We start from the raw sequence: 27,743 nt of genomic DNA, 5'->3' as shown, positions 1-27,743 counted from the left end.
ATTCCCCACTTGCATGTACTCTCCAGGATACTAAGATGACCTGACAATGGTTGGGGAAAAGTAATAATCACACTCCTTCGGAAATGCAAAACCACCTTGACAGGCTGGAAGAGTGGACCCTCAAGAATCATATTAGACTGAATGTTGATAAATGTGCATTCCTTTAACGGAGCCCCCTGTACTAAGTTTGTTTTGTTCTTGATGTTTTCAAGTATTATCTTCCCGTCCATTCTCCCCCCCCTCGGTATTTTTAACTGTGCAGCTGGCTGTTGGGTAACACATTGTTGGTCATTGTTATACTGGTATCTCAGGAATTCTTTTCAGACATGGGGGGTGATGTATTCAGTGACACTAGGCTGGAATGTGTATAGGGACTGGACTTGTTGAGGGGGTACCCCTGTCCCATTTCGTGCCTGGTATAGATGTGTTAGGTAACAATAGTCTAGAGTGTGTATAGCACTTGGAGAAGTTGTTGGGATTCATGTACATGTACCCCTCAGTCTCATTTCTTGCTGGATATAGCTTTTTTGAAGCCCTGAGAATGGGAGGTGTATGACAAAAAGGGCACAGAGATAGATCAAGGAGTGTTGGGTTGGTTTGTGTTACTACCATAGCCAACAGACCTGTGGAATCTGCCACCGCAGGTTACAAGTAACGGGGTAGACATGAGAGATACCCAACTTACATTGTACCACAAGTAATTTTTTTCTGTGACGATATTTCTGACAGGTCTTCACGGCAGCTACGCCTGAAGCTTGAGACAAAACCTTGACGGAATTACCGTAAGTTTAATTCTTTAAATTTTATTCACTGCCCTAGTCTTTGTCAAATTTTTCACTGCTCTTATGATACGCATTATATTTTGGACACTATTTGATGCGTACTGGAAGCCAAGTTTATTTGCAAGTTGTGTTCCCATACATTATATTTGTAGATGACCTGTTTGGAGAGTACAGACCTGCAATAGTAGCAAGCCAATCTGAGCTGAGTTGCTAAGTTGGTCCCCTAGAGAACAGTCTGAGACACAGGCCGGACACGTTGTTACAGGGCATCTACTGCTGCCTGGGGCTCTCGAAGGTTGTATTGGTACACGTTTCCTGTATTCACTTGCCATTCAGTTCGATTCCTTTGCTGCTTTATCATTTTGTTTTGAGTACGGATTCTGATTTAAAGTTGATTTTGCTTTGAATCTGCTTGTTGTTTAACGTGATTAAAGTAATAATTCAGAAATATGTTTGTTATTTAAGTTATTTTGAATTGATTGGAGTGAGTTTTCTGTGAGATGTTGATTTGGTTCCGATATTTCTTATTTACTTTGCAAGTGTCTTGAAGCCCTTAAGTTGATTTGGTTTACATTTTTGTTTAAGTTTGAGCTTAACCCTAACAACTCCTCAATCCTTCACCTGTTGGAGGATTGAGGAGTGTTAGGATTAATTACGCTCTTTGATTTTTGCATGATTTGTTGATTTCATCAAGTTCAGATGCTGATCTTTAATTTCATTTTTTTGTAAATACTGTAAATAGTGTTACTTTTTTATTATGTTACAATAAGAGCTCTTACGGAACAGCCATCTTCTGTTTCATTTTGAGTGTGTGCAGCAACTCCAAACTCCCATTCTGTGGGAAATATGGAAGGGCTGCGTACATGTAGCACCTTGATCAGAATATCGACAAGAATATAAGATAAAGTCAGTGCTCTGGCAATCATATACATGTATTTCAGAGCACTGCTTTTTGTCCTACATTCTTGTCGATATCCCTTTCAGTGGGATCTAGGTGACAATTCTATACAAGTTACATTTGCAAAAGGACTCCTAATTGAGCAACCTTTAATAATTAGCGGCACTCTTTTGCAGTCAATCAATGCAGTAAAGATCCTAGGACTCGAAATAACTAAAGACTTATGATGGGATACTCATGTCCAATCCGTTGTCAAGAAAGCACATGGTAGGATTCAAATGATAAAGACCCTGAAGCATTTTAAGATGTACCACTGCATCACATGGTCACAATATAGTTAAGTACATGCACCGGTATTCTGCCCTCACTTGGCACCCAGGGCTAACTACTGCAGAAAGCAAAATGCCTGAGACAGTTCAACGCAGAGCCTGTAAAATCATGTTGGGCAGACAATTTACAAACTATAAAGATGACTTCTTGCCTGTAACCTCAATACTTTGACTGAAAGGAGAGAGATGTGCATTAAGTTCTTTGAACATCAGCAGTGGCTACCACCAAGTAGGGGGGAGGTTCATCAGAGAGATCGTAGAAACTCTTAAAGTTTCTCCATACCGTTTTGTAGCACTAAAGTGGTACCAAAAAAGCCTCATTGTTTATATGACAAGGATCTGGAATAAAAGTCAGCGATAATCTGGGCAAGAATAATTTTGTCACCTGTAAACACCAATTTTCAATTTTAATGAAATTTTGTGTGATCAGTCTTACTTTTTATGACATTTAACTGGTCATTCTTTTCATTGGTCTTAGACCCCCCAAAAATCTCCGGTTTCTGGTCAGCGCGCAAGTCACCGTAGACCTGTGCATTGGCAAACAAAAAAGTTTTCTATTTGGTAGAAAACGATGTCCAAAAGCTACCAAACTTGCTTAATTGACTGGAATCCTGCTACTGTGTAATTTAAAGGGGATTTCTTGTAACACATGCATCAGCACATAAAACAAACATATACATGTATACAACATGAAAACACATCTGAATAATTTCAAAATGCGCGAATATGGAGCAAAAGCTAAACAACAGCTGTCGGGTACCAAAAGTTGTCGGAAGAAATTCCCAAGAATCGTGACGTCATACATGTAGGACGGAATCCTTTATCCGTCAACTGTTTACTGTTATGTAACTATGCGTAGACATGTACATGTACCTTATGTAGAACCGTTAGTGTGTGAAATCAGACTCAAGCACAGAAAATTCCAGCGTTAATGCTTTTTCCGATCACAGCGATCAGTAGTCATGTTCGTCTTATTCATTTGACAAAGAAAGCGACATGGAAGGAGCTGATGAGGCACAAGAAATATTGCCTTGTCAGTTCGAATCAGAATACACTCAGGAAGAGATTTTGCAATTCGAGGCTGTTGGCCACGGGCATGGCGGTGACCTGGGGGGATCGACAACAAAACACTGACTGGTCATGATATTTGCTGCAGCATTATCAAATTTGTCTTTCTGAAAAGACGTAGTTGTCCTACCATTGGCTATTCGATAGCTGTATAGTAGAAGTAGTTTTTGTCCATAGTTATAGGCTAGCCTTCTTGGTCAAAGTTGGTGTTCCATTCCAACATTTTCTTTCACCATGCACTGTGAGTCACTTGCTTGGCATCGATTTCGGTAAGTTTTTGCGAACAGCCCTGGTGGAGACTGAAAAAACACACAGAAAACACCAATTTTTGCTGATTTAATGACAAAAGAGAGGGGTTAGTCCAACTGATTGCACACAAGATGGTTGAAAACTACCGTATAACGTCAATTTACAACTGCATGGCCTATCTCCTTTAAACATGTTCTTGATGGGGTATGGTTGAGTGATATGTACAGTAAAGGAATCCCTCTTGTTCCCCATACAATTAGTCGGGCACTCTTTTTCAGATGATGTTATTTCTGTATTATACATTTACATCTAGGAACCAGACAAACAAGGTTGTCTTACATGTACATGTATGTCCTGTGTACATGTGCAAGCTGAAAATGCTTTAAAACAGTAAAAAGTGCTGAGGCCAGTATATTTTAGTGTTGGTAGTGGCCGGCATTACATGCACATGCAGTCACAATGGCCATCGCACGTTATAAGAACATCATTTCCAGAAAAAAAGTGGGAGGGGGAAAAGCCACATTGCCACACCACTTTTGGAGTCAGCTCTTGACCAGAAACCAGAGATTTTTGGGGGGCCTTATGTCCTATCATTTACCCTGCTATTTCTGGAACCTTTTCTCAAACACATGTTCTGATGACAGGCAACTCTTGATTTTGCTTTTTTTCCAAAACTGTTCATCCTTACATCCCCTAATGTAAAGAGACACTATCCCCCTTCCTCTCAACCTTTTACTTTGTTATTTTTAAAGCTTTAACTTTTTATGTAACTATTGTTGACAGAGATAAATTTTAAGGCCCCCCACCAAACAAAACTTTCCATTGCTGTGGCCAGGTCAATTGAGGGCGCTGTGCACATAACAACTCATTCAGTGTACTTTATTAAATTTATGCATTGTTTTAGTTGCCAGTCCAGAAAGACCAGAATCCCTCCGTCGATCATCATTATTTTATTCTGCCACAGCGAACTGACCCCGGTACCCTGGCACACCCTGGTAACATTTGGCGACCTTGCCAGGACAGGGCAGACTGATGGGTACGGCGAGGGCCTGAGCATGCTGATACGTGGCTGATGGAGTAGTTTGACCATCGCAGTTACACCGGGAGTCAGCTTAGCTAAGAATGACAGCCACCAAGTCACTCATAGAGTTTGAAAAGGAGGTGAAGGCAGAGCTGTACCAGCTGCAAGAGCAACAACTGGTGGAACTAGCCAAGTCTTTGGACATTGAAGATGGTACTGCTGGAAAAGACCAACGAGGACTCATCCGCCATATCCACCGATACCTTGACAGTTCGGAAATCGAGGAGAGGGATGATGGTGGGTTGGCCCTCTTCAAGGAACTCAAGACAAAGCTCGATGGCCTAGCTACCCCTACCAGTACAACAGCCAACACTGAGAAAAGTGGGGGAAAACAACCACCTTGACCGTAACCGAAGCAGCACTGGGACGCGACTTCAAAATTCTGGGGCAAATTGGAGCAGCAGGCCAGCCAGACAAGCTCTCCTTCTGTAGTTTAGCTCGACAAATTGAAGATGGGCTACAGATGGGCTACAGACGGGCTTCTCCCATCGAGAGATAATTTCTGCGGTGACCCGTGCAGTTACTCAAGGGTTACCATTACGAAGCTACCTGGAGGGACGAGCGGAAGTCCCCCTTCCCCAACTAAGTCGAGTCCTCCGTGCCCATTTTCAGGAGAAGGATGCCATTGATCTGTACCAGGAATTGGCTGCAGCAACCCAGCAGCCACGAGAATCAGCTCAAGATTTTGTTGTCCGTGCCATGAGTCTGCGTCAGAAAATCCTGTTCGCCAGCCAAGAGGACCAGTCCACACTACACTACGACCAAGAACTTGTCAAGAACACTTTCCTGCAGAGTGTTCGGACGGGGTTAGCCCAAATCTCAAGGGAGAAATGAGGCAATATTTGGAAAAAACCCAAATCACTGACGAGGAGCTACTCAAAGTTCTGAATGTGGTGACTAGTCTGGAGGAGAAGCGTCTTCAGAAGGGAGGGTCGAAAGTTAAGGTCAGCAGCATCGTTTCTGATGACTTGCAGAGTCCTGATGGTGTGGAGAATTTGGTCAAGGAGATAAGGGAGTTGAAGGCATCGATTGCAGTCCTGGACCCAGAGAAACAAGACAGGCATACCAGAAACAGCAGAAAGCGTCCATCCTGTGGCCAATGTGAAGAAGCGGGAAAGCCAGAGGGGTGCAATCATTGTTTCAAGTGTGGAAGCACTGAGCACTACGCCCGTGGATGTCAACGTGGACGGCAGGGAAACGACAAACAGCTACTCCTGAGGGACGAGAAGTAGCTAGCAAACCAGAAAAGTCCCTAAGATGTTTTGGATGTGGAAAAATGGATTTGATCAAGAACATGAAACTTTGTTCAGACAGTCACGATACTTTGTACTGTTCCAAGGGTTGCCAGCGCAACAACTGGAGTGAGAACGAGAAAACTTGTTGTCAGTTGCAGGAGTTAAATCGTCCGGCTCATGCCAGGAAAAAGAACTGCAACAGAACTATGGTATGTCATATCACACCAAAACACCACGACAACCTCATAAAACTAGTCGGCCAAAAATGCATGGTCCTCTGCACTATAGACGGGAGGTCCTCTGCAGTCTTGTGGAACACCGGTTCGCAAGTGGCCATGGTCTCACAGGAATGTGCCCGAGGCTGACCTGCGGAGTACCAAGGACCTTGTTGACCCAGATTTCCAACTCACAGCAGCGAATGGGACACCCGTACCATTTGAGGGGTGGACACCTTTACGACTTGCATTCAACGGTGAGGGCCACACCCAGGAAATGACTGTCCCATTTCTGGTCACCAGGGATGACGTACCTGAACCAATAATTGGTTATAACGTAATTGAGGAGATTATTCACCTGTCCTCCAGTGACGACAGTGTTTTGGGATTGTTGTCAGCAGCCTTTCCAAAGCAGACGAAAAGGAGGGTGACCACCATAGTTAACCTCATCCGTGAGAATAACCCAGATGATTTTGGAGTAACAAGGACAGGAAAGTCACCTCTCACCGGAACCGGACTGTTGAAGTCACCTGTATTATTTGCACTGGTCCCCTACACAAGACAAGAGTTACAGTGTTCGAGCCGAACATCCTGGGCAATTTACCGGATGGCTTACAGCTTGACGAGTGCATTGTCCAGCTGAAAAAGGGATCCACTAGCCATGTGAAAATCCCAGTGAAGAACCATACATACAAAGACATCATCCTTCCGCCACGCACTTTGTTGGGACATTTACGACTGGCACGCTCAGTTTGCTCTGGTGGAATAAATCCGCAAACCAGTGTGAATAGTGTCACAGCTGGAGACAGTGAGAAGGATGAGGCACTGACCCCTGCGAGTGAACCATCTGTGTGGGAATCATTTGACCTATCCAACCTGAGTGAAACCCAGAAAGAAACGGTGTTAAAGATGTTGCAGGAAGAATCTTCAAGTTTAGCAAAAGCTGAGAGCGATGTGGGGTCCATCCCAGAATTGCAGATTGTAGCCAACTACAGCTACCTTGACAATGAAATTATGTTTGGTGCAGCACTGGAATGTAATTTCGTCCCTTTGTACAAATACACTTCCTTTATTCATGGAATAATAATGACGATTGGAGCATAGAGCAATTGTAGATACTAGGAGTTATGGCGTATTAAGACAGGAGATTATTATGACGGAGGGTCGGAAGTTGGAAGTCGGAAGTTGAAGTTGGAAGTCGGAAGTCTGAAGTTGGAAGGTTTAAGCCGGAAGGTTTTGCTGTAACAAATGAACAAAACTCAAGCTATAACTACGGCACATGTATAAGAAAAGACACATAAAATGTAAACTGAAGCAATAAGCTGTCTGAGCAATAAAAACAATATCACAACAATTAAATGTAGACTAAAAGAACTATAAAGTGTACTTACTACGCTGGGGGGTGTTGCCTAACAAAAGTGATCAATTCGGAACTTGGAAACTTGGAGGAATGATGCAAAAGAAGAATAGGGACTTTACTCTATGGGTGTCGGCAACAATATGATGGTCAGTCCAGAAAGGAACTGTGGCCAAAGCACAGTCAGGGTCCTTGCAGGGGGGAGATTTATAGCCTAAGGGTACATGTGGTCTGGAGAGGGAGAGAGTTACTATGGGAACAGCCACCCAGGCCTGGCAGAAAGGTATGCAGAATTCAGGGATCGAGAGATAAGGACAAGGGATGGTCAAGAAAAGTTGGGTAACCAGGTCTAGACTGGGTCTCTACAGTGGAATAAAATAAACATACATAAATTTCTTAAAAAATAAAAGGAAAACTGGTACACGTATATTTAACACATGTAATCAAAATTAATGGTTAAACTTATGTCAAACACAACGTCCGCTACAGCAGATGAAGATTCACTTAACAGATGATGTCCCAGTACAGCGAACCTATCCGTCCATCCCACGACCCCTCTATCAGGAAGTGAAAGCCTATCTACAGGATTTGATAGAGAGGGAATGGATTGTAAAATCCCAGTCGCCTTACGCATCACCTCATGTGTGTGAGGAAGAAATGCGGAGGATTGCGTCTCTGTGTAGATTACCGCGACCTCAGTAGGAAAACTGTCGATGACCGCCACCCGATACCTCGTATTCAAGATGTCTTAGATGGCCTGGGAGGAAACCAATGGTTCAGTACACTTGACCAAGGCAAGGCTTACCACCAGGGGTACATGCATGAAGGTAGTCGGCACAAAACGGCTTTTGTTACCTCCTGGGGCCTACATGAGTGGGTCAGGATTCCATTCGGACTTAAGAACGCACCGGCCATGTACCAATGTTGCATGGAACACATACTGGATGGACTCAATCACCAAATATGTGAAGTCTACATTGACGATATAATAGTGTACAGTGCAAGTTTCGAAGAACATGTACAAAATCTTTGAACTGTCCTACAGAGGCTACAGGAACACGGGGTGAACATGAAGGCGAAGAAGTGTCATCTTTTCCAAAGCGAGGTACGGTACCTGGGCAGAATCATTAGTAGTGAAGGCTACAGACCCGATCCCAAAGAAACAGCGGCACTGCAATCACTGAAGACAAAGACACCACAAACCATTGGTGATCTTCGAAAGCTACTTGGCCTTACCGTGCACTACCGCCGCTATTTGAAAGACTACTCCAAACGTGCCCGGCCCCTATTTGCACTGCTCACACCAGAACTGTCTACTGAAGCCTCGAAAGCCAATGGAAGTGGAGTGAAACAGAAAAACAACACAAGAAGGACAAAACAAGGGCAACTTTCATCCAAGACGCCGATCCAGTGGTTGCCCCAACATCAACAAGTACTGAACTCATTCCTAGATGAACTACCAAGTCAACCGGTGATGAGCTACCCAGATTTCAGTCTCCCGTTCGTGCTACATACCGATGTGTCTCAAGAGGGACTTGGTGCTGTACTCTATCAGCTGCAAGGGGACAGAATAGCCTATGGTTCTCGGTCACTGACGCCAGCCGAGAAAAACTATCACTTGCACTCAGGGAAACTTGAGTTTCTAGCATTAAAGTGGGCAATCACGGACCACTTCAGGGATTACTTGTACTATGCGAAATCATTCACCGTCTTTTCCGACAATAATCCCTCACATACATCCTGAGTACAGCCAAACTGAACGCCATTGGTCATCGCTGGGTGGGAGAACTGGCAGATTTTAACTTCAGTATCAAATATAGACCTGGAAGAGAAAATGGAGATGCCGATGCACTTTCAAAAATGCCGATGTCAGCTGAAAATCTTGAAGAGTTGTATACTGAAGAAATTTCTCCAGCTGTAATCCAAGCATGTGTACAGGGCTTGCAGGTTCAAGAACAGAGAGAGTTTGCATTTGTAAACTGCCTGGCCGTGAACTCTGACACAATGGATCAACTAGAGGATCAGCTGCCAGATGGGATCCAGAAGTTCAGTCAAACTGATGTACACAATGCCCAACGTGAAGACAAAGCAATCGCCAGGTTCTTGGACTACAAGTCTAAAGGACGATGGCCCAAGCGTGCAGAGAGGGCTGGAGAAGAAAAGGACACAACCACAATGATGCATGAATGGAAAAACATCACTGTTGGCCAAAATGGGATTCTCTGGCGAACCATGAAATGCAGACGGCAACTAGTCATACCACAGAAATGGCGTTTACTCGTTTGCAAGGAAGTACAAGACAAGATGGGACACTTGTCCAAAGATAGAGTTCTTCATCTGGCCCAGGAGCGTTTCTATTGGCCCCATACGGAAAACTTCATCGAGTCTTACATCACCAAACAGTGTCGCTGCATAAAACAGAAGAAACCAGCCAGACCAGGTAGAGCTCCGATGGTGAACATAGTCACTACCGAACTGTTTGAGCTGGTGAGCATTGATTTTCTACATTTGGAACGGAGCACCGGGGGACAGGAGTACATTTTGGTCGTGATGGATCATTTTACTCGGTATGCGCAAGCATATCCCACCAAGAACAAAGCTGGACGTACTACGGCAGACAAGATTTACAATGACTTCTTTCTTTGATGTGGGTACCCGAAACGGCTGCACCACGACCAAGGCTGTGAATTTGAAAATCATCTGTTCCAGAGACTAGGGAAGCCGTCAGGAGTTGAAGGGTCACGGACGACACCATACCATCCACAGGGCAACGGGCAAGTGGAACGCTTCAACAGAACTCTGTTGTCCATGCTCCGTACCCTGACGGAAGACCAGAAGAAAGACTAGAAACAACATGTTAACAAGGTTGTCCACGCATATAATACCACACGTCAAGAATCCACCGGCTATTCTCCACACTACCTCATGTTTGGGCGATCGGCACGCCTCCCGATTGACCTGGCTTTTGGGTTGGAAGATCAACGCAGTAAGACGAGGGACCATGGCGAATATGTTCAAAGGTGGAAGGCTCGGATGACTGAGGCTTACAATCTTGCACGCAGAAATGCAGAGAAGTCAGCAGCAAAAAGTAAACATTACTATGACCGGAAAGCCCTCAACACATCGCTTGCACCAGGCGATCGAGATTTGGTGAAGAACTGCGTCCCTCCTGGTGGGCCTGGGAAACTACAGTCTTACTTCGAAGACAAAGTGCATGTGGTTGTTGCACAAAAGGGAGATCTACCAGTGTATGAGTTGAGACCAGAGACAGGAGAGAGGAGGACCAGAGTTCTCCATCGCAATCTGCTTCGTCCCTGTCCACACCAAGTCCAGACGACCAACGCGAGGGCATCATCACAGTCAGCCTATCGACCCACCCAGCAGTACAGATGAGGAGGAAGATGACTCCAGGCGTATTTTCAGTCAGTACCACAAGGGAACAATCCTGAGTCAGTGCAGAGGACATCTGCAGCAGACGAGATTTCCTGTGGACAGCGGAGCTGCTCTGACGAAACATCTGCTGACGAAGGACCTGCAGGATTGGAGATAACCAGTGATGTAGGAGCAGGCCATGAAGGTGACAGTTATGCTGAACCAGACCCACACCCTGCGCAGTCACAACAAATGGTGGAAATCCAAGTGGCAGACCAGGTTTCCCAAGAACAGAACAATTCTGATGCAGCATCCGCGAGGGAAGAAAATGCAATCGGATGAGAGAGTTCATTGTTTTAGTTGCCAGTCCAGAATCCCTCCGTTGATCATCATTATTTTATTCTGCCACAGCGAACTGGAACCCTGGGTACCCCCTTTGACCACGGTACCCCGGCACAACCTGGTAACACTATTCTTCAATTCCACTGCTGGTGGTGAAAGAATAGAGAATAAACCAAGAATAATAATCAGAAATACTTGTGAATCAAGCTTTGAAAATTCAAGTCAATACAACTCTGTGTGAGTTTAGGCATTTGCTGTTTGCATTAGACATTACATATATGCTGATGTGTGCAGCTCCTGTGATGAGTGCTCTGAATTTCTCTGCTAGGCCTACTGGATTTACTAAGACTGGAAGTTTATCTGATAGTGCTCTAGATCAGTTGCTGTGGATTTACATGCAATGGGCAGGCGAAGTGTGAGTGATAGAGACACAAAATCCAAATCCGGCGTTTGACATCTTTAGACCCGTCTTAGTGACGTCATGTTGCTACTATAAACGGCGTGATCCGCCATCTTGGATTACAACCGTACTTGTTTAGACGCTTCGCTTTAGCTCGCATGTTTTATTAACCTTATCATCATGGCGAATTTGAATGCTGCAAGGTTCGCGTATTATAGTTCTCTTGATGGGAATTCCAAGGCCCGATATGATGAAATGCTTAGCTTTATTGCCGGCATAGATCCCTACACGATTAGCCCGCTATCATGGAGTGCAGATGCTACTTGGTTGCCATCATTGGCGTATCCAGACATCATTAATTTCCTGGTGCATTCCCCAAGCCCATACAAGCTAGAGGATTTGAAATGCTACAAGGGACTAAAAGCCTACAACCAGTTTGTCAGCGGATGGGTGTAGGATGTTGTAGAGACTGTTACTAATGATTGTCATGTGGTTTCTGCCATGTAAGACAAACTTTGGAAGGATATATTTTGACTTTCATGAGTAAGAGTACGCTAGGCTCATATCCTAATGTTAGTTGGGCACACACATGTAGTTTCATTGTTTGTTACTGTTACTTCATGTAGCCTAGGCCCCCCCCTGCCTACTTGTGCTGGTGTTGCTGATGCGCCAACAAGTAACTGGGGGAATCATACTAAGACCCTAAAACTTAAGATTTTTCAATCTCAGGTGGACTTTTCACTGTCAATTTTTAAACTGACATGTCCACTTCGGATTGAAAATCAAAACGGACGATTTGTAATCTGAGTTAGACATGTCAGTTTTTAAAGTGATTGAAAAATCATCAGTTTTAGGGTCCTAGTTACTTGGACTACCTATATAGCCCGCCCCGATGAATGTGCCCTTGACACTGGGTTCATATGGCAAACCACATGAAGCTGCAGAGGCCTAGGACTGTAGGAGCCTATAGTCGACTTGGTCTAGTGTTGAAGGTTTTGTGAACTTTTATTTTACTGTTAGACCTATTTTTATTTTTGGTGTAGGCTTAGGCCTGCCTCTGTTTTCAAGTGGTTTTGTTTTGTTTCCGCCTTTGATTTTTTTGTAGGCTTTGCTGCGTGTTGATAGTTGAGTTTGCATGATGTTGGCTGCATTAAAAATCCTGCATGATCTGATGAGCCACTTTTGAAATTAATTAAGTCGTTTAACAGTGCATGAAGGAGCCCAATTTTCTTCAGTCTACGAGTTCGAGTTTTGCATTCTAACAACTTTAAAGTGCCATTGTTCTTGTTCCGACTTGGACACAGTACCTCAAGTGATGAGTCATGATTTCCTTAATCCAGCTCCAGCATGTATTGTACAAATAAACATCTCACTAGCAATAATTATTTGAACTTTTACATGTTGGAATACATGGTGACCCTTAACTAAGTTACAGCTTTCAGTGGCAAACAACCAACAAACCATGATAACACAATTGAAAGAACATGAATGTTTGAAGTAGAAATAGAGAACAAATAGGTCTTAAGTTGTTTTGGTCTATTATTGCTTTTAAATTAAAAGACTTGCTTAAATTTCAGTTGCACACAAATGTAACCAAGCATGACTGTTGTATCAACTACCTGGCACTTATTATTGAAGGGTGTGTTTTCTAGGAATTCCATTATTTCATTATTTGTATTATTGATTGACTTCATCCATATTGGTCGATTTACAGGTGATGCATTCTCAACGACTTCAGGAAACTCCCCTGACGCCATGGATAATTGCAGAAAGGAGTAGCAAGGTATTGGCAGCACACTGTGACTATATAGCAGGCATTGGGGAGACATGTACACATGTCAGTGCATTGGTGTTCTACCGGTACATTGACATGAAAGTCCACATCAGAGAGTCAAAAACGGTGACCCAAGAGCCAGCTTATTGGAAGTTACCAGCATCAGTAAAAGAAGCTGCTTGATCTCCCTGCGTGTAAAATAGACTTTACTTTGGCCAAAACTAAGAAGAAGCAGTTGGATGTACTTGTAGATGGATCTGTCAACACAACTGATGGTGGTGATGTCAAACAAAAACCTCAGGTACCAGCCCCAACAAAAGACGAACTTGACTTGCTCTACAAAGAACTGAATGAGGCAGATGCAAAGTCTGCAATTCTCACTGTTCTTCCTAACTACAGCCATAGATTTCATCCCGAGGGAAGCAACTTCCCCACAGTCTTACCAGGCCTGTATGATTCAGAAAATTGCAAACTGTCATTCCTAGACTTGTTGAAAAAATGTATCGAAATGTATATTTCCGTCAGCAAGGATCAGGCAAACAATGTGGAGAAGGCCACTCGCATGCAGTCGAGCAGCAAGAAGTGGTATCAATTTTGAGCTAGCCGCAACACAGCATCGGAAGATGAAGAGAGTATGCAGAACAAATCCAGATCAACCCTATCAATCTCTCATTCAATCTGTCTATTACCCTGAAACCACTAAGTTTTCTACAGTAGCAACAAAATGGGAGAAAATGGAGCTCACTCATCACAGTCAAGCAGTCTGGCTTTGTCATCAACACAAAGTATCCTTATCATTGGAGCTTCACCAGATGGGTGTGTTTCCTGCAAATGTTGTGGGGCAGGTGTACATGTAATTGAAGTGAAATGCCCATATTGTGCTAGTGACAGCCAAATAGAAGAATATGCCTCACTGCCAAGAACATGCCTTTGGTCTGACGAAGATGGAAATATCTGTCTTCTTCAAGATCATGATTATTACTACCAAGTACAAACACACACACACACAAGTGTATAAAAGCCTTCAATCGTGGACTCCCTATTGTTCCTCTTTTGTTCATACTTTAACTTTTTCAGAAGACCTCCCATATGTTTTGTACACAGTTGTCAATCGGGGACCCTCTGTTAATCGGGGACCTTATTGTCTTCTATTGTTCAGGGTCCCCAATTGAATGCAGAAACAAACTCAGATACACACCTGCGAAGCAGAGTATGCTGATTTTATTGTGTGCACCTCTGCTAACTTGCACATAGAGCGAATTGAACCAAATCAAGAGATGTGGGAGGAGATTTGCGAGAAGAGTCACAAGTCTTTTCATAAAGGCGGTACTACCAGAACGGCTTGGGAAATTTTATACAACACCATCCACTTCACTGTGGCCTCTAGTACTATGTCAATGGATCACTGTTACTGCGGCAAACCACAAAGTGAGAATGATAGCATGGTTGCATGTCACAATGACACATGCAGGATTAAATGGTTTCATCGGAGCTGTCTCCAGATAAAGCAACTTCCAAAAGGGAAGTGGTTCTGCCCAGAGTGCCGTGAAAACCGTACATGTAAGAAGATGCCAAAATAAGACAGGCACTTTGGTTTAATGCAGAAGTTCACCATCCCTGTAAGTATACATTCTATACCAAAGTGTTTTTCTGTTGCTTGTGAAATACACGATGAAGCCAAATCCCCAATTATTTCCTTTGTCATACAAATGTAATAATCAAAATTTTTTAAGACTGGAATTTACGGGAAAGCAACAAAAACTAGGTATAAGTACTAAGTGTTGATGGCTTTCCTGTGGCGTCAAATAATATGGAAAAAAGTAGGGCTCATAAAAACACGGCCAACATAAACATAGTAAAAAATTGAATATTTAGCGAAAAATTTCAAGGCAAAAAAATACAGTCATCTGTTTACACACTTGAAATATAAAATGGGACTGGTCTCAACAATTGAGAGTTTTCTTAGAACAATTACAGTATGTTTTGAAATTCTCCAGTGCCAAATTTCACTGTCAACCATGGTCAACCGACCATTGATGGCATCTGAATTGCTTCCCTGATGGCATATTTTGGGCTAGGAAAAATTATTTCTGGGTGTTTTCTTTCTCATTACATTGCATTGCGGCCTTTTCATATTTTCCAGGATCCATACTGAATATGAAAGAATGTAGCTGGATGACTTGGAAAGCAGTGTCAGGAATAAGCATGGCCAACTCCTTGCTCTGACATGTCTGAGTGATGTAGCCTTGTAGGCCTACATGTACAGGCACTATCAGACATCAGGGAAGTACATTGTATACTATTACGGGGTGATATCGAGTCATAACTCTTATTAATTTAGCAAACCAATTTGCATATACATGTACACATATTTTCAAAGTGCACTGAAATTTTGTTAATTTATACAAAGTTACATTGCTACTCACCAGATATGAAGTGATTGGAGCATATTCGTGTGCATTGTAAGTTTCTGTCACTGATGTTTCTGGAAACCCGTGACAACCATTCCGTCCGTCTTTTTAGCGAAAGTATGCAAGTTGCGTCACCTCTTGTCAGTACAGCAGGCAAACAATAAAAAGATTTCTTATCACGATCCACCCTGTTTCCACAGCTAAATACAGCACAAAAGTTGACCATTTTCAATACACTGCAGTACAAACTCACTACAGTTCAAAACTTTCCGCGCATGTTGAGTTGTATACACAGCTGACAAGTAATGGTCGTGACTTGCTCATGTACAGGTGTATGGAATCAAAGATGGCCGATAAACAAAACCGTGACATCATCGACGACGGGTCGAGCTTTATAGTGGTCAAAAAACACCTTTGACTTCAAAGTGAATTCTTGCCTGTCCGTCAGCAATTTTTAGGGCAAAGCGTCAATGGAGTTGCAGTGGTGGAACTATTACCGCATTAGTTTCATTTAGTCTGAATAGACAATGCAGCCCGAATGTTTGATGATCATTCTCTTAAATGTAAATAAGTCCAATGCATACATTTGCGAATTAGTCATATACATGTATGAATAAAAAAAAAACCAGGTTCTGCATGTATATGTACAGTATGTCTGATTAAACAGAACATAGGGTTTTCTGCATGTTCTTTTGAGAAAAAGTATTCATTTTCTTAAAGCAAAAGTAAGGATGATACTTTGAAGAGATATACACGGGCAATTCCATGCCAACTGTGACATGAATGGCAAAATTCCAAATTGATTGTATATTTTTTCCTCCACTATGGTTGGTTAGGGGTATACCGGTGCCTATATTTAATGAATCTGAAAAGATTTTACCACAGAATGTGCGTTTTACTAATTTTTATTGTTGTCTGAATGTGGGAGTGTCAAAATGCCATGTATCCAAAAATGATCAATAATCAATAATGATAAATTGTTTAGGACGTTATGTTACGGATGTTACAGCTTTACTTAAGATGCTATAGGGCTTTTTTTTATTTACCACCTACATAAGATATCACCCCAAATGGTTCTGTCCTATGCTGCTACACCCTGGAAGTGCCTGCAGCATACATGTAGCTCATGACCCTGAGGTCACGTGGTCACAAGGTCATGTGGTCACTTCTCAGGGTGCAGACCACTAATTCAAGTGAGAATTTCTGGCCAGCTCATTAGCATTAAAAGTGCACCCACAGTATCTTTTGAAAAAGGGGATTGTTTGCCCCCCAAAATGCTGCTACACATGAGGGTCCTATGCTGCTACACCCTGGAAGTGCCCGCAGCATAGCTCATGACCCTGAGGTCACGAGGTCACAAGGTCAGGTGGTCACTTCTCAGGGTGTAGACCACTAATTCAAGTAAGACTTTCTGGCCAGCTCATTAGCATTAAAAGTTCCCCCACAGTATCTTTTGAAAAAGGAGACTGTTTGGCCCCAAAATAGTGATTGTGCTCCCTGGGTCTTTGAGCTTCCATATGAGAGCCGAATGGCTAAAAACCACAGTTGAAAAATGATCCTAAATGCCTGAGAAAGTTGAAGGTTGCCGCTTGACTTCGGAAAAATCACTTTTCGGGGGTGATTTTGTTTTGTGAGAATAATTAAAAATGTAATTGGTTAGGCCACAAAAAATTGAAAAGCAATTGAAAGATTAGGGACCAGACAATAATTTCATTTGTGTTTCTGAAATCTCAGGGATGTTGGTATGCATGTTATTGGGCCCTGAGCAGTCTGATTTTACACTGTTTTCAATGGGGCTTGAATTAATGGACTGTACCCCTCAGGATTTGGATACTGATGAGCACATGTTGAGCTGACAATATTTAGACAGCCCTGTAGAGTAAAATTTTATATCTTTTCTTCTGATATTCAGGTGAATGTTCACATTTTTATCTTTAAAAATTATCCTTGAGTATTGTAGATGAATTGCAAATAATTCAATTGTGTATTATTTAACAGCCAAGCCATAGTGGGTACATGTAGGCCTATATTAGCCTATAAAAAGTTTCAAGAAAAGATATTATGTGTGTACACAGGCCAATAAAGTACATGTACCAGTATACCATACATTTCTCAATATTAAATATAAAACCATATTCTAGAAGAAAAAAAATGAAAATTTAATAACTAATCTAGTAATAAGGATTATATAGATTATATAGATTCTGTATCATTAGAGTTGATTAGATTATAATTTTAATGTGGCTATAATAAAAAAACTAGGGACCCTGCAACATTCATGTATCAGTACAAACAATTTAGGCTGACCTTAATTTTTTAACTCTGTTTGGTTTACCCTCTTATTAAATCTCTTTTACTGCATATGCTTCATAATCTTCATTTGATTATCATTTGTTAAAAAAAATAAATTAAAACTTTAAATGTCAGTAATTGTAACAAAATTCAATGGTCCTGATTATTATTTTCAGAATGGGAAAGACCAGTAAAGAGCGAGTCAGGGAGTTTTGTAAGAGACTTAAAAACAATCCTGAAAAGCTTGAGGAACAAAAGAAGAAAGATGCCCAACGGAAAAGCAAGAATGTTAGAAGAAAAATTGACACCACAAGAGCTTAGTGATCAGAGAACCAATGTTGGAAACAGAGTTCGAAAATATTGAGAACTCAAAGCTAAAAATAAACAGAATGGCTCCTCTCCAGTGTACAAGAGAATTAGCACCCTAAGAAAAGCAACAATCAAAACATTGTAAAATTACTTTTCTATCCTGTTATGGTGGTGAAGAAAACCGATTCCACCAGGTTTAAATTATACCCCATTTTTGACCAAAAAGTGCTTATTTATCTTTTTTCAAGTTCAAGTTGTGTAGGGGTGTGTTTGAGGGGTGTGGGGGTGTACAAGTACCTCAAACTGAGGATATTCTTTCCCTGTCCTTGTAGCATCATCACTTAACATTAATTACTTGGATGTATACACAAATGTATGTTTAAAAGAAAGTTGTTAATAGATGTTGTGCCCTTGCATTTTCATGTATATACGTAACGTCCATAGCACCAATACGTAACATCCATAACAACTTAATTAGCCTACTTAGACAATACAAAGTGTTTAATTCAAACTTGCTGTTTATGATTACACAGAGTGAAGTCAGACCTGTTTGGGAATAGGTAGTAAAAAATACAGAAGTACAGTAAGTACACAGAGTTTTACCATTACGTGTATGTTCAATATGCAAAAAGGCCATGTCATAATGTGTAACATCTGTAACGCTCGCTTCCTACAATTGTGGTGAATTAACTAATAAAGCTAAAACAATATAATTTTATTATGTTAAACACTAACATGTTTTCTACAAGTGTAAGTAGAAATAAACTGTTCTTCCAATTACAAATAAATTTGTTTATCAATTAAATGTTTGAAGTTGTCTATGACTGTAACGTCTGTAATGGTGGAATTGCCCACATGTAAGTGTTTGTGAAATATTTTTGCATTTTAGTTGGGTAGACCTTATATAAATGTAGTTAAAAACCAGTTTTTCAGAGCCCTACATGTAAGTCGGCCTAAAAGCCAAGAACACAAAATGAGCTGTTTCCATGACAACGGGTTACGTATGGATTTGAAAAGTCAAGTTTGTTTACTTCCACCCCTAGTCCTTTCAGTTTACAAAGTATTTTTTTACCATGGACATGTGTCAAATACATGTATTTACGTGAAATGACTCTTAAGAGCTATGGAACAAACAAAATATTCCTATAACATAATGTTTTAAAGATTCATATGTTCAATGTTCAAAAATTCCTTTGTTGCAGTCAACAATTATCAAAACATGAAGTCTCAATTGAGTAATTTTCATTGCTTTGTAGACACACACAGAGGTTTGAACTACATGTATTCCATGGTGGTTGAGCATGTTTGGATTCCCTCAAGTAGCCATGGCAATGGCTGGGCATGGCAACAAATATCGCTCCTTGGCAAACAATGAACATGTAGTCTTTGAGTTGGAAAAAAGTGACAGTGTGGTAAGAAATGTTACACAAACACTAAAAAAAATGACTACCAATAGTCAGCATTTGTAAAGTCCAACATTATCGGTATATCTGGCCAAAAGTGCTTCGCCTGGGACAACTTTTAAATTTGTTGTGGAATACTACTGCCAACAATGGTCGAGAAATGATCTCAGTATACTACAGGTAAGTGTGGTTATTATGTAAAACTAAAGATATTAGAATCATTAAGGAATCAACAAATTCTGTATAACTGTTCAAAAGTGGACGGGAATAGTAGACAGCAACTCTAGTGGCAAAAAGTGAAAAGAGACATCAGTGAAAACTGATCAAATACATGTACTACATGTACCTTGTGCCGAGATTGCTTAGGTCTTCTGGGAAGCAGGGTAGAACTGCTCTGTGATACATCTGAGTCTGTCATTTGGTCAATATCACAGGAAGTGTCTTGCTCAATGCTCTTCATCCTGCACATTAAACCAAATACTCGAATAAATGACATAGTTGGGAGATATGAACATGGAAGAAATTCATCTAAATGAAACTTATTTAATGCATACTGTTACTTGCATGTAACATTTTACATTTTATTTATCCCTGACCCTGCCAAGATTCCATACAATGTATTCGTGATTCAGTATAAAAAATGCTGGCCTAACTACTGAAGCCTGTAGGGAAGCTGTAATAGTATTTTGGAAAGAAAAAGCTACCAGTAATTACTAAGCATACCGGTAATTGTTACATATATATGGATTTATCATTATCAACCCATCTTCCATTTAAGTGCGGAGCCATACATGTACATCTGGTAGTAAGATGCAGTCAACAACAGTGCTTACATGTATGTCCTTGGAATAAACATAACTTTACACGTATACTACCAGTAGTTACAATCTACATGTCATTGCCTTAAGTTTACATGTTATTTAAGACAATGGAATGGGCATAAAAAGGAATAAGTTTGAAGCCAGTCATAGTTTGGCAACACTGCTTAGGGAAGGAGTTTAAAACAAAGAAGATAATAGCCACATGAGCCATGTACATTATACATGTACATGCACTCTGTTCAAATTTGTGCTTGTCCATACATACATGCGTACATTGAATGCTGTTACACATGATCTACCTTTCACTGTATTGCTAGCTAATTCTACATCTCGACATGTATTTCAATATCAGTTTTGGAATAAGGCCAAGAATCCTCTCAATTAAATTTGAAATAACCATAGGGTAAAGCCAGAGTCACTGATCCATGTCAATTATATACCATATGTGAATTTTCAATAAATCTCGATTCTTGACCTTTGCACAATGTATCACCACGGTAACAGGCCACAACATTAACACTGCAATTATGTAACACAGCCCATTCAACACAGGACAACTGGGTTTCACCTGCATATGTACATGTACATACATGTACAGTAGTCTAAGTTGAACACCCATATGTACATGTATGCACATGAACAGTAGTCTAAGTTGAACACCTGCGTATGTACACGTAGTACAATGCAGAGTAGTCTTAAGTTGAACACCGTACATGTACATGTACATGTACATACAATGTACATGTACAGTAGTCTAAGTTGAACACCTGCAAGTACAATGTACATGTACATGTACAGTAGTCTAAGTTGAACAGTACCATACAGTACATGTACATTGTACATGGAGCATCCAAAGCAATGCATTGGATTTTTAATTGAATCAAGACTGCACTTGTTATCTGTAATGGTTAAAGTTACCTGCAAGGAATTTGAAAGGTATTGGGTACACACACACGTACATGTAGATGTGCAGTTACAATGTACATGTGCATGTACATGTACGTACAGCTTTTAATCTGCTCTGATTAAAATGCATACATGTACTCATACCTTGCTTAGCATAATAAAGCCCCACAATGTGAGCCTTTCGATTATCTTCAAATCTCTTTGTTTGAAGGGGATGAAGGGGCATAATGTTCACTTCCTTTACATTTACAACAAATACAAGTGATCTGACTTACCAGTGTACTCTATGCTATTATCTGCAAAGAATTGACAGATTCTGTCACAACAAAGAGGTAAAACTATGAAAATAGAATTCAACAACTTTCAGCCAACTCTGGCAAGCTCGGTGGTCAAGTGGTTAAGACGTCTGTACTAGTAAGCAGTAGGTCGTGGCTTTGAGTCCCACCTGAGTAAGCTTGTTAATTTTTTCTAAGCTTTCGGACAAGCACTGAGTATACAGTGTTTATAAATATATACGTTGGGTTAGGGCAAAACCCGTAATTAAAAATAACGTCTCCCCAACACAAAGTACATCTTGAAATAGTTCACGGTACCCGCTGCTACATCTGACTTGGACCAGCCAGTCGACCCCGGCAAGCTCGATGCTCAAGTGGTTAAGATGTCTGCACTAGTAAGCAGGAGGTCATGGGTCCGAGTCCGACCCGAGTAAGCTTATGAATTTTTTCGCAAGCTCTCAGACAAGCACTGTGTATACAGTATTTATAAATACATACCGGTGTGCTGGGGGAAGGGAAAAATCTGTAATTAAAATGCACTGCACTTCCTAGTTCAAAACGAGTCTTTATAAATCTACAGTACCCCGGTATGTTTCCATCCAAAGAACAGGGTACACTGGAATCACGTGTCCCCAGATTCAATAACTCAAATGCCAAAATACATTGTATGTTATTTATTGCATCCTTTGGACTCAAAGGAGAATGAATAATGTTAGTGTTGTGGAAACAATCTAAATTCAGGCTTATTGTCTTTAGAGTACAACTTTTATTTCAGGCACTTTCTGTGTAACATTTGAATAATGCTAAGGGGCATTTTACCCTTTTAATTCACACCTCAGACAGTCTCCCTATTCACCAAAATCGTGAAACTTGACTGTGTATTAACAATTGATAATGCCCGCTGTGTAAATCATGTGCTGCCACCTGAATACCAGACAGTTTAATTGATTCTGATTGGTCAAGAATCTGTGTACATGTGGCTTATTTAAATAAAGAAAATTATTTCCCACATTAATTATACCCCAAAAAGATATTACTGTAAAAATAGGACTGGGGCCATTTCATTTTTTAGTGCTGTTAAAAAATTAACAAAACAGACAATTCCTCGTCGGCCTAGGCTACATGTACGTAGGCCTACAACTGAAATGGAGGGCTATCCCATGTGTAATAGGTTGAACAGCCTCCGACCAGTCACCGGGGTTGACCACCTGGTAGGCCTAGTTGTAGCATGGAGTACGCCAAGGCCTATAACATTGTCGATAATGAACACGAGCAGACAAGAATCATCAGTCACTTTTTAAGTTTAAGCAAGGAGAGTACTTTGAGAACTCAAAGTCACTACTCCGTCAAACTGTGTGACTTTGAGCCAATACAATTTACATGGTGTCGTAACGCTGTGGGTTTTTACAGTCGATTTTGATAGGTGAATGATCAAAAGGTGGAACAAAGCTTTTCAATCAATTTTTTTCCGTGACAGTAACTTCAGCTCTTTGAAAAAAGAGGGAACAAGGTTTCAGAGAGTGAACGGAGCAATCATTGGCAGATGGAAGCAAGAGATTGGTGAATAAAAACTTTCAGTTCAGTTTGTATTTGTCAAAAAATGCAAAACATAAAAGGAAATTTGCTTTGTTCGCTTTTACATATTATTACAAAACTACACAGGTGTTTAGAAAAACAAACATTCATATCATTAATTGAGGGAATTAACATTATCATTAGTATTCTTCAGAGTAAAGCTAGGAGTAGGGGAACTATACGAGTCAGGGGAATGTGCTGTAAGAAAATTATTACAAATATGAGTTTTAAGTGCGAATTGAGGTGGGAACAAAGGACTTTAGGAATCATGGGGTTCGGGAGGGCAATGATCTGATGTGTCTGAGTTGTTTTCCTGATTGCATGAATTGGTAGTAGTCGAAGAGTAGAATTTCCTTTATATGTGCCATCTCCCACATTCCGGTCTTGCATACATTGTTTAGTGGTCTGTGTTCTCCGATCATTTTGCTGGCTAGTTTTGCAATTCTTTCTAATTTCTCTTTATCTTCCTTCCTAGATGCCGTATACCAGACAATAATATTGGATATGAGAGTACTCTCGACTACTGCCTTGTAAAAGAGGCTAAGAACTGGTCTTGAACCCTGGGCTGCTCTCAGTTTTCTCAAAAGGTACACTCTGGTTTTGAGAAAGTTGCCTTTGTGTGGGAATCCAATCAAGTTTACTGTCTGTTATAGTACCTATGTTTGTCTACAATTTCAATAATCCCATCATTTAGGACTATTGGTTCCGTATGAGGATGAGATGTCCTAAAATCAAAGATTTCTTCTTTTGATTTCGCGGAATTTAACATGAGAGAATTGTTATTTCACCGGACCACGAAACGTTCAACATTTCTAAATCAATTTTTTTTCTTCAAAAAAATTCTTCGTCTCATGCTCTGATTTAGTCTGAAATTTTTTCCTTCCTTTTTCAAGAGCCTATAACTCAAGTTTTCTGTCAAGGGAAAATTGGATCGAATATTTTGTTGTTCTACCTGTTTAATATTCACCTATCAAAATCGATTCCAAACACCCATGGTGTTGCATCATGGAGGTAGGAAAAGATGGTTGCACCATGTAAACTTAGCTCCACCATGCCCACACGTAGGGCTGTAGTGGCTCTGTTTTACAATCTGTCTCTTCTCTGTCGCCAACACAGAAAAGACACAGATTGTAAAAGCATGACAAGTGGGCCTACATGTAAACTGTGCTCGCTCATCAGTCACACAGAGGGACTTTGAGTTCTCGAAGTAGGCCTAACTAAGGCCTAGCCCCACTAGTATGGCTCAGACTCTCACTCCTGCTCCATCTTAGCTTAGCGCAAGGAACTGTTCCTTGCTCTATGATCTTAGGATGGAGCAGGAGCGAGAGGCCGTCCCACACTAGTGCCTGTAGTGGCACTAAACTAAGGCCTAGGCTATACAAAATAACCTACCTTTTGTCAATTACTGAATTAGGCCCTAAGCCTATTTGTTTCTAGTAAGAAGTAGCTAGATGTCTTGCCAGGCATGCCAGGAAAAACGCACCAGGCCCCTATTCGCTAGCTTACTTCCTCTGGTTGGGCATAATGGTTTTATTCATAGCCTGGTCAGGTGCAGGTCTGGAGGAGCACTGGTCTTCAGGCATGTACATGTACATGTACGGTCACATTAGTAGGCCTAATATGTGCACCGTGCGCGTACCGCGTACCGTGATAAAGTTTGTGTATATATGACCTTTGACACTGTCTCCAACCAACAAATGTTTTTGGGTACAGTCCACTAATTCAAGACCCATTGAAAACAGTGTAAAATCAGCACTGTTCAGGGCCCAATAGCATGCACGCCAACATCTCTGAGATTTCTGAAACACAAATGAAATTCTTGTCTTGTCACTTATCTTTCAATTTCTTTGCAATTTTTTGTGGGTTAACCAACTACATTTTAAATTATTCCCACAAACCAAATCACCCCCCAAAAAGTGATTTTTTCGAAGTCTGATTGCAGCCATTTTTCAAGTGGCAACCCTAAACTTTTTCGGGCACTTAAGACCATTTTTAACCGTAGTTTTTAGCCCTTCTGCTCTCATCTCAAAGCTAAAAGACGCAGGGAGATGATCCCGGCAATGATTTACATAATCTCACCATTTTTGGGGCCAAACAATCTCCTTTTTGAAAAGATACTGCGGGGGCCACTTTTAATGCTGATGAGCTGGCCGGAAATTCTCACTTGAATTAGTGGTCTGCACCCCTATGGTTACACTACTCCAAGGCCGTTTTCCAATACTCCGTCTCGGACGTCGTTCTCAACACCAATCTCCGATTGTGCCTGAAGCGTTAAAATTACATTGGATTACTGTAATTTTTGGTTCTCTTGCATATCATTTTATGTTTTGTGGCACTATTAGACTAATTAGTGCTCTTACTGCTTTAAAGTCAGGTTGTAAAAAAAACAGTTGAAGCCTCAGACGCGACGAATTTGAGTATTGGAAAATGGCCCATATACCAGCCCATAGTGAGTGCAAAATCGGACCGAAATAGCGCCGCCTGTTGACTCTCGTGAAGAAGTTGGCTTCCGTTTTTTTCACTGGAAATTCAAGATTATGGCCAGATGATCACTTTTCGTTTCAATTTCATGGGGGCCAGCCACGAATTTTTTTTATTCGCTTTTGAACGAAGATACCCTCAAAATAGCAATAATACTAAGCGCTCATTTCTGAAAGTAACCGCCCGCCTCTGTCCAAAATAGGTCCGCAATTTTGGGCTTTTTGTGAAAGAAATACCCTGAACTGGAGAGTCCTAAATTCGAGATTTATAGAAATCATTACTGGACCGAGCCCAGTCTAATGTGGCTTTCTTCGTTTTCATGGGGGTTCAGCGCTAAACAGGTATATATCACTTGTCGCTGAAATTGTGGGTAACAGGTGATCCCAGAAGAGAAGAAACCGCAGGAGTGAGAGTATCAATCAGCTGACCCCGAAGCGGACAGGGCCAAGTTGCATAGGTTTATGTGCACTGGCCTTTACACTGGCCACTGCATGATCTCTATATTAGTGGCACTTGCACAGTGGTCTGCTTGCCTCATCCATTCATAATTAGGGTGCACCAGTGAATGATATTATGGGAGAAATACTTTTATTTTCTTGTTTCAGCATATTACTTTGTCTTTCATGCGTGTGTCATTATTACCCCTGTAGGCCTATTCTAGTTAAGTTCAGGAGATGAACTGTTAGTGTTTTGACAATGACAAAGCAATAAAGGCATGCGATCATGTTCTATTGTACACATTTACTTGTGACACTAACAGTGCGAAAGTTGCAAAGCAAACAAGGTAATCCTCACTAAATCCCACGGTGTCAGCGTTTTCATTCCTCGCTATACAGAACATGCAACATGCTTTAATTCCCAAAAAAAATGAGTAAAGTTAGTTCTTTATTTTGGGCGTTCTTATGCTCCATTGTGGTTGACATAAAACCTCATATTCATGGGAAATCAAACCCGTTCGTTTTTAGAGATACATGTAAATAGTTTTCCCAGTTAATTAAGTAAACACAAATTCTCAAAAATGACAGAAAGTGTGTATCACCTTAACTTTGAGTTCACTGTAGCTTAGCATGTTGTGTGGTGATCATCATTATTATTTACGGTATTTATTACTTTTGTGTCATTCATCTGAAGACTTTGGCTATTTATTTAATCCTAAAAAGTCATGTCGAATTCCAGGGCTCCCACATGTTTTGTGAAAACATTTTTCCAGCTCTGACTCTTTCACATAATTTGGAGTAATTTTGGCACATAGGCCTATTTTTGGTTATAATCAAGATTACATATACTAAATCCTGCAGACTTTTCCCCGCTCCATTTCGTTAGTAAAGTTGTGTACATGTTTGAATGCATTCAGACAATACCAAGTATTTTATTTGAGTATCTAGTTATTATAATTTGAATGACAACACCTCATTCGTAATTCAAATTTGTTTACCAACACACCCAATTTGGAAATAGCATCCAATTTGAATTAGAATCAGTTCATTTTAAGAATGATGGACATCACAACAGTAACGATGAAACGGGACATACTCAACACACGCTTTTACATTTCTTGTACAACCCAACTGTGAATGGACGCGCCTCCATCTATCGGGGGCGAGGAAGCCACTCGCCTCCATCAAACGGGGGCATAGTCAACGCACGCTTTTACATTTCTTGTACAACCCAACGGCGAATGAACTCGCCTCCATCTATCGGGGGCGAGGCAGCCACTCGCCTGTATCAAACGGGGTATGGAATTCCATATCTGCCGTCGCCCGTCGTCCGTCGCATTTTGCTTTTTGTTGTGTCCCAATTCTGCCATTTACCAGTTCCAAACATGCCATTTTCCGTCGTGCGTCACCCGTCGTGCGTCGTCCGTTTACATGTCTGTGAGGTGTGCGCTGCCGGGCGATGTGCTGCGACGAATGACGAACACCTTGACCAAGGCTAGGGAAAACATAGTTCAGTGCAAAGGCTTTTCTGTTCAAATTGTGAGCACAGAGTTTACTTACTGAAGACGTCTCTAAGAAAAGGATTGATGCTTGCGACGCACATAAACAAGAATGAATCAGTGAAGAAGAGAAAATTCAGTCCGGCAAAATCTACAAAAATGTAGGAATTTGTTGTGTACAAAACCAGTGTAACAATGAGGCTTGCTTCCTGGAATGACATCACGATTTTGT

The 27,743-nt window shown here is 41.1% G+C and overlaps 1 protein-coding gene and 1 pseudogene across 9 annotated transcripts in view; one reads left to right on the top strand and one right to left on the bottom strand.

Moving 5' to 3' along the window:
* Positions 1–25,315, bottom strand: part of LOC110989622 (uncharacterized) — a 40,488-nt gene extending 15,173 nt beyond the window's left edge. The window contains exons 1-4 of one of the 8 annotated variants that reach the window (XM_087140685.1): positions 24,487–24,767; positions 19,864–19,978; positions 15,529–15,650; positions 3,208–3,376 (exon numbers count right to left, since the gene is read on the bottom strand). In XM_087140685.1, the coding sequence (XP_086996811.1) occupies positions 3,208–3,210 (3 nt within the window). In that variant the 5' untranslated portion in view covers positions 3,211–3,376; positions 15,529–15,650; positions 19,864–19,978; positions 24,487–24,767. Of the gene's footprint in view, positions 1–3,207; positions 3,377–15,528; positions 15,651–19,863; positions 19,979–24,486; positions 24,768–25,173 lie in introns of those variants that run through there. The other 7 variants (XM_087140688.1, XM_087140684.1, XM_087140687.1 and 4 more) reach the window with 7 other exon arrangements.
* Positions 338–14,261, top strand: LOC110989623 (uncharacterized; annotated as a pseudogene). The gene is made up of 3 exons (XR_002599663.2): positions 338–782; positions 935–1,077; positions 13,043–14,261. The product of XR_002599663.2 is annotated as an uncharacterized LOC110989623 (transcript).
* Positions 25,316–27,743: the final 2,428 nt, after the last annotated feature.

This window comes from Acanthaster planci, linkage group LG09, assembly GCF_054643075.1.
Source record: "Acanthaster planci isolate LZ-2023a linkage group LG09, COTS_SCS, whole genome shotgun sequence".
In the NCBI taxonomy this organism is placed as follows: Eukaryota; Metazoa; Echinodermata; class Asteroidea; order Valvatida; family Acanthasteridae; genus Acanthaster; species Acanthaster planci.
This window is presented reverse-complemented; position numbering and strand designations above follow the sequence as displayed.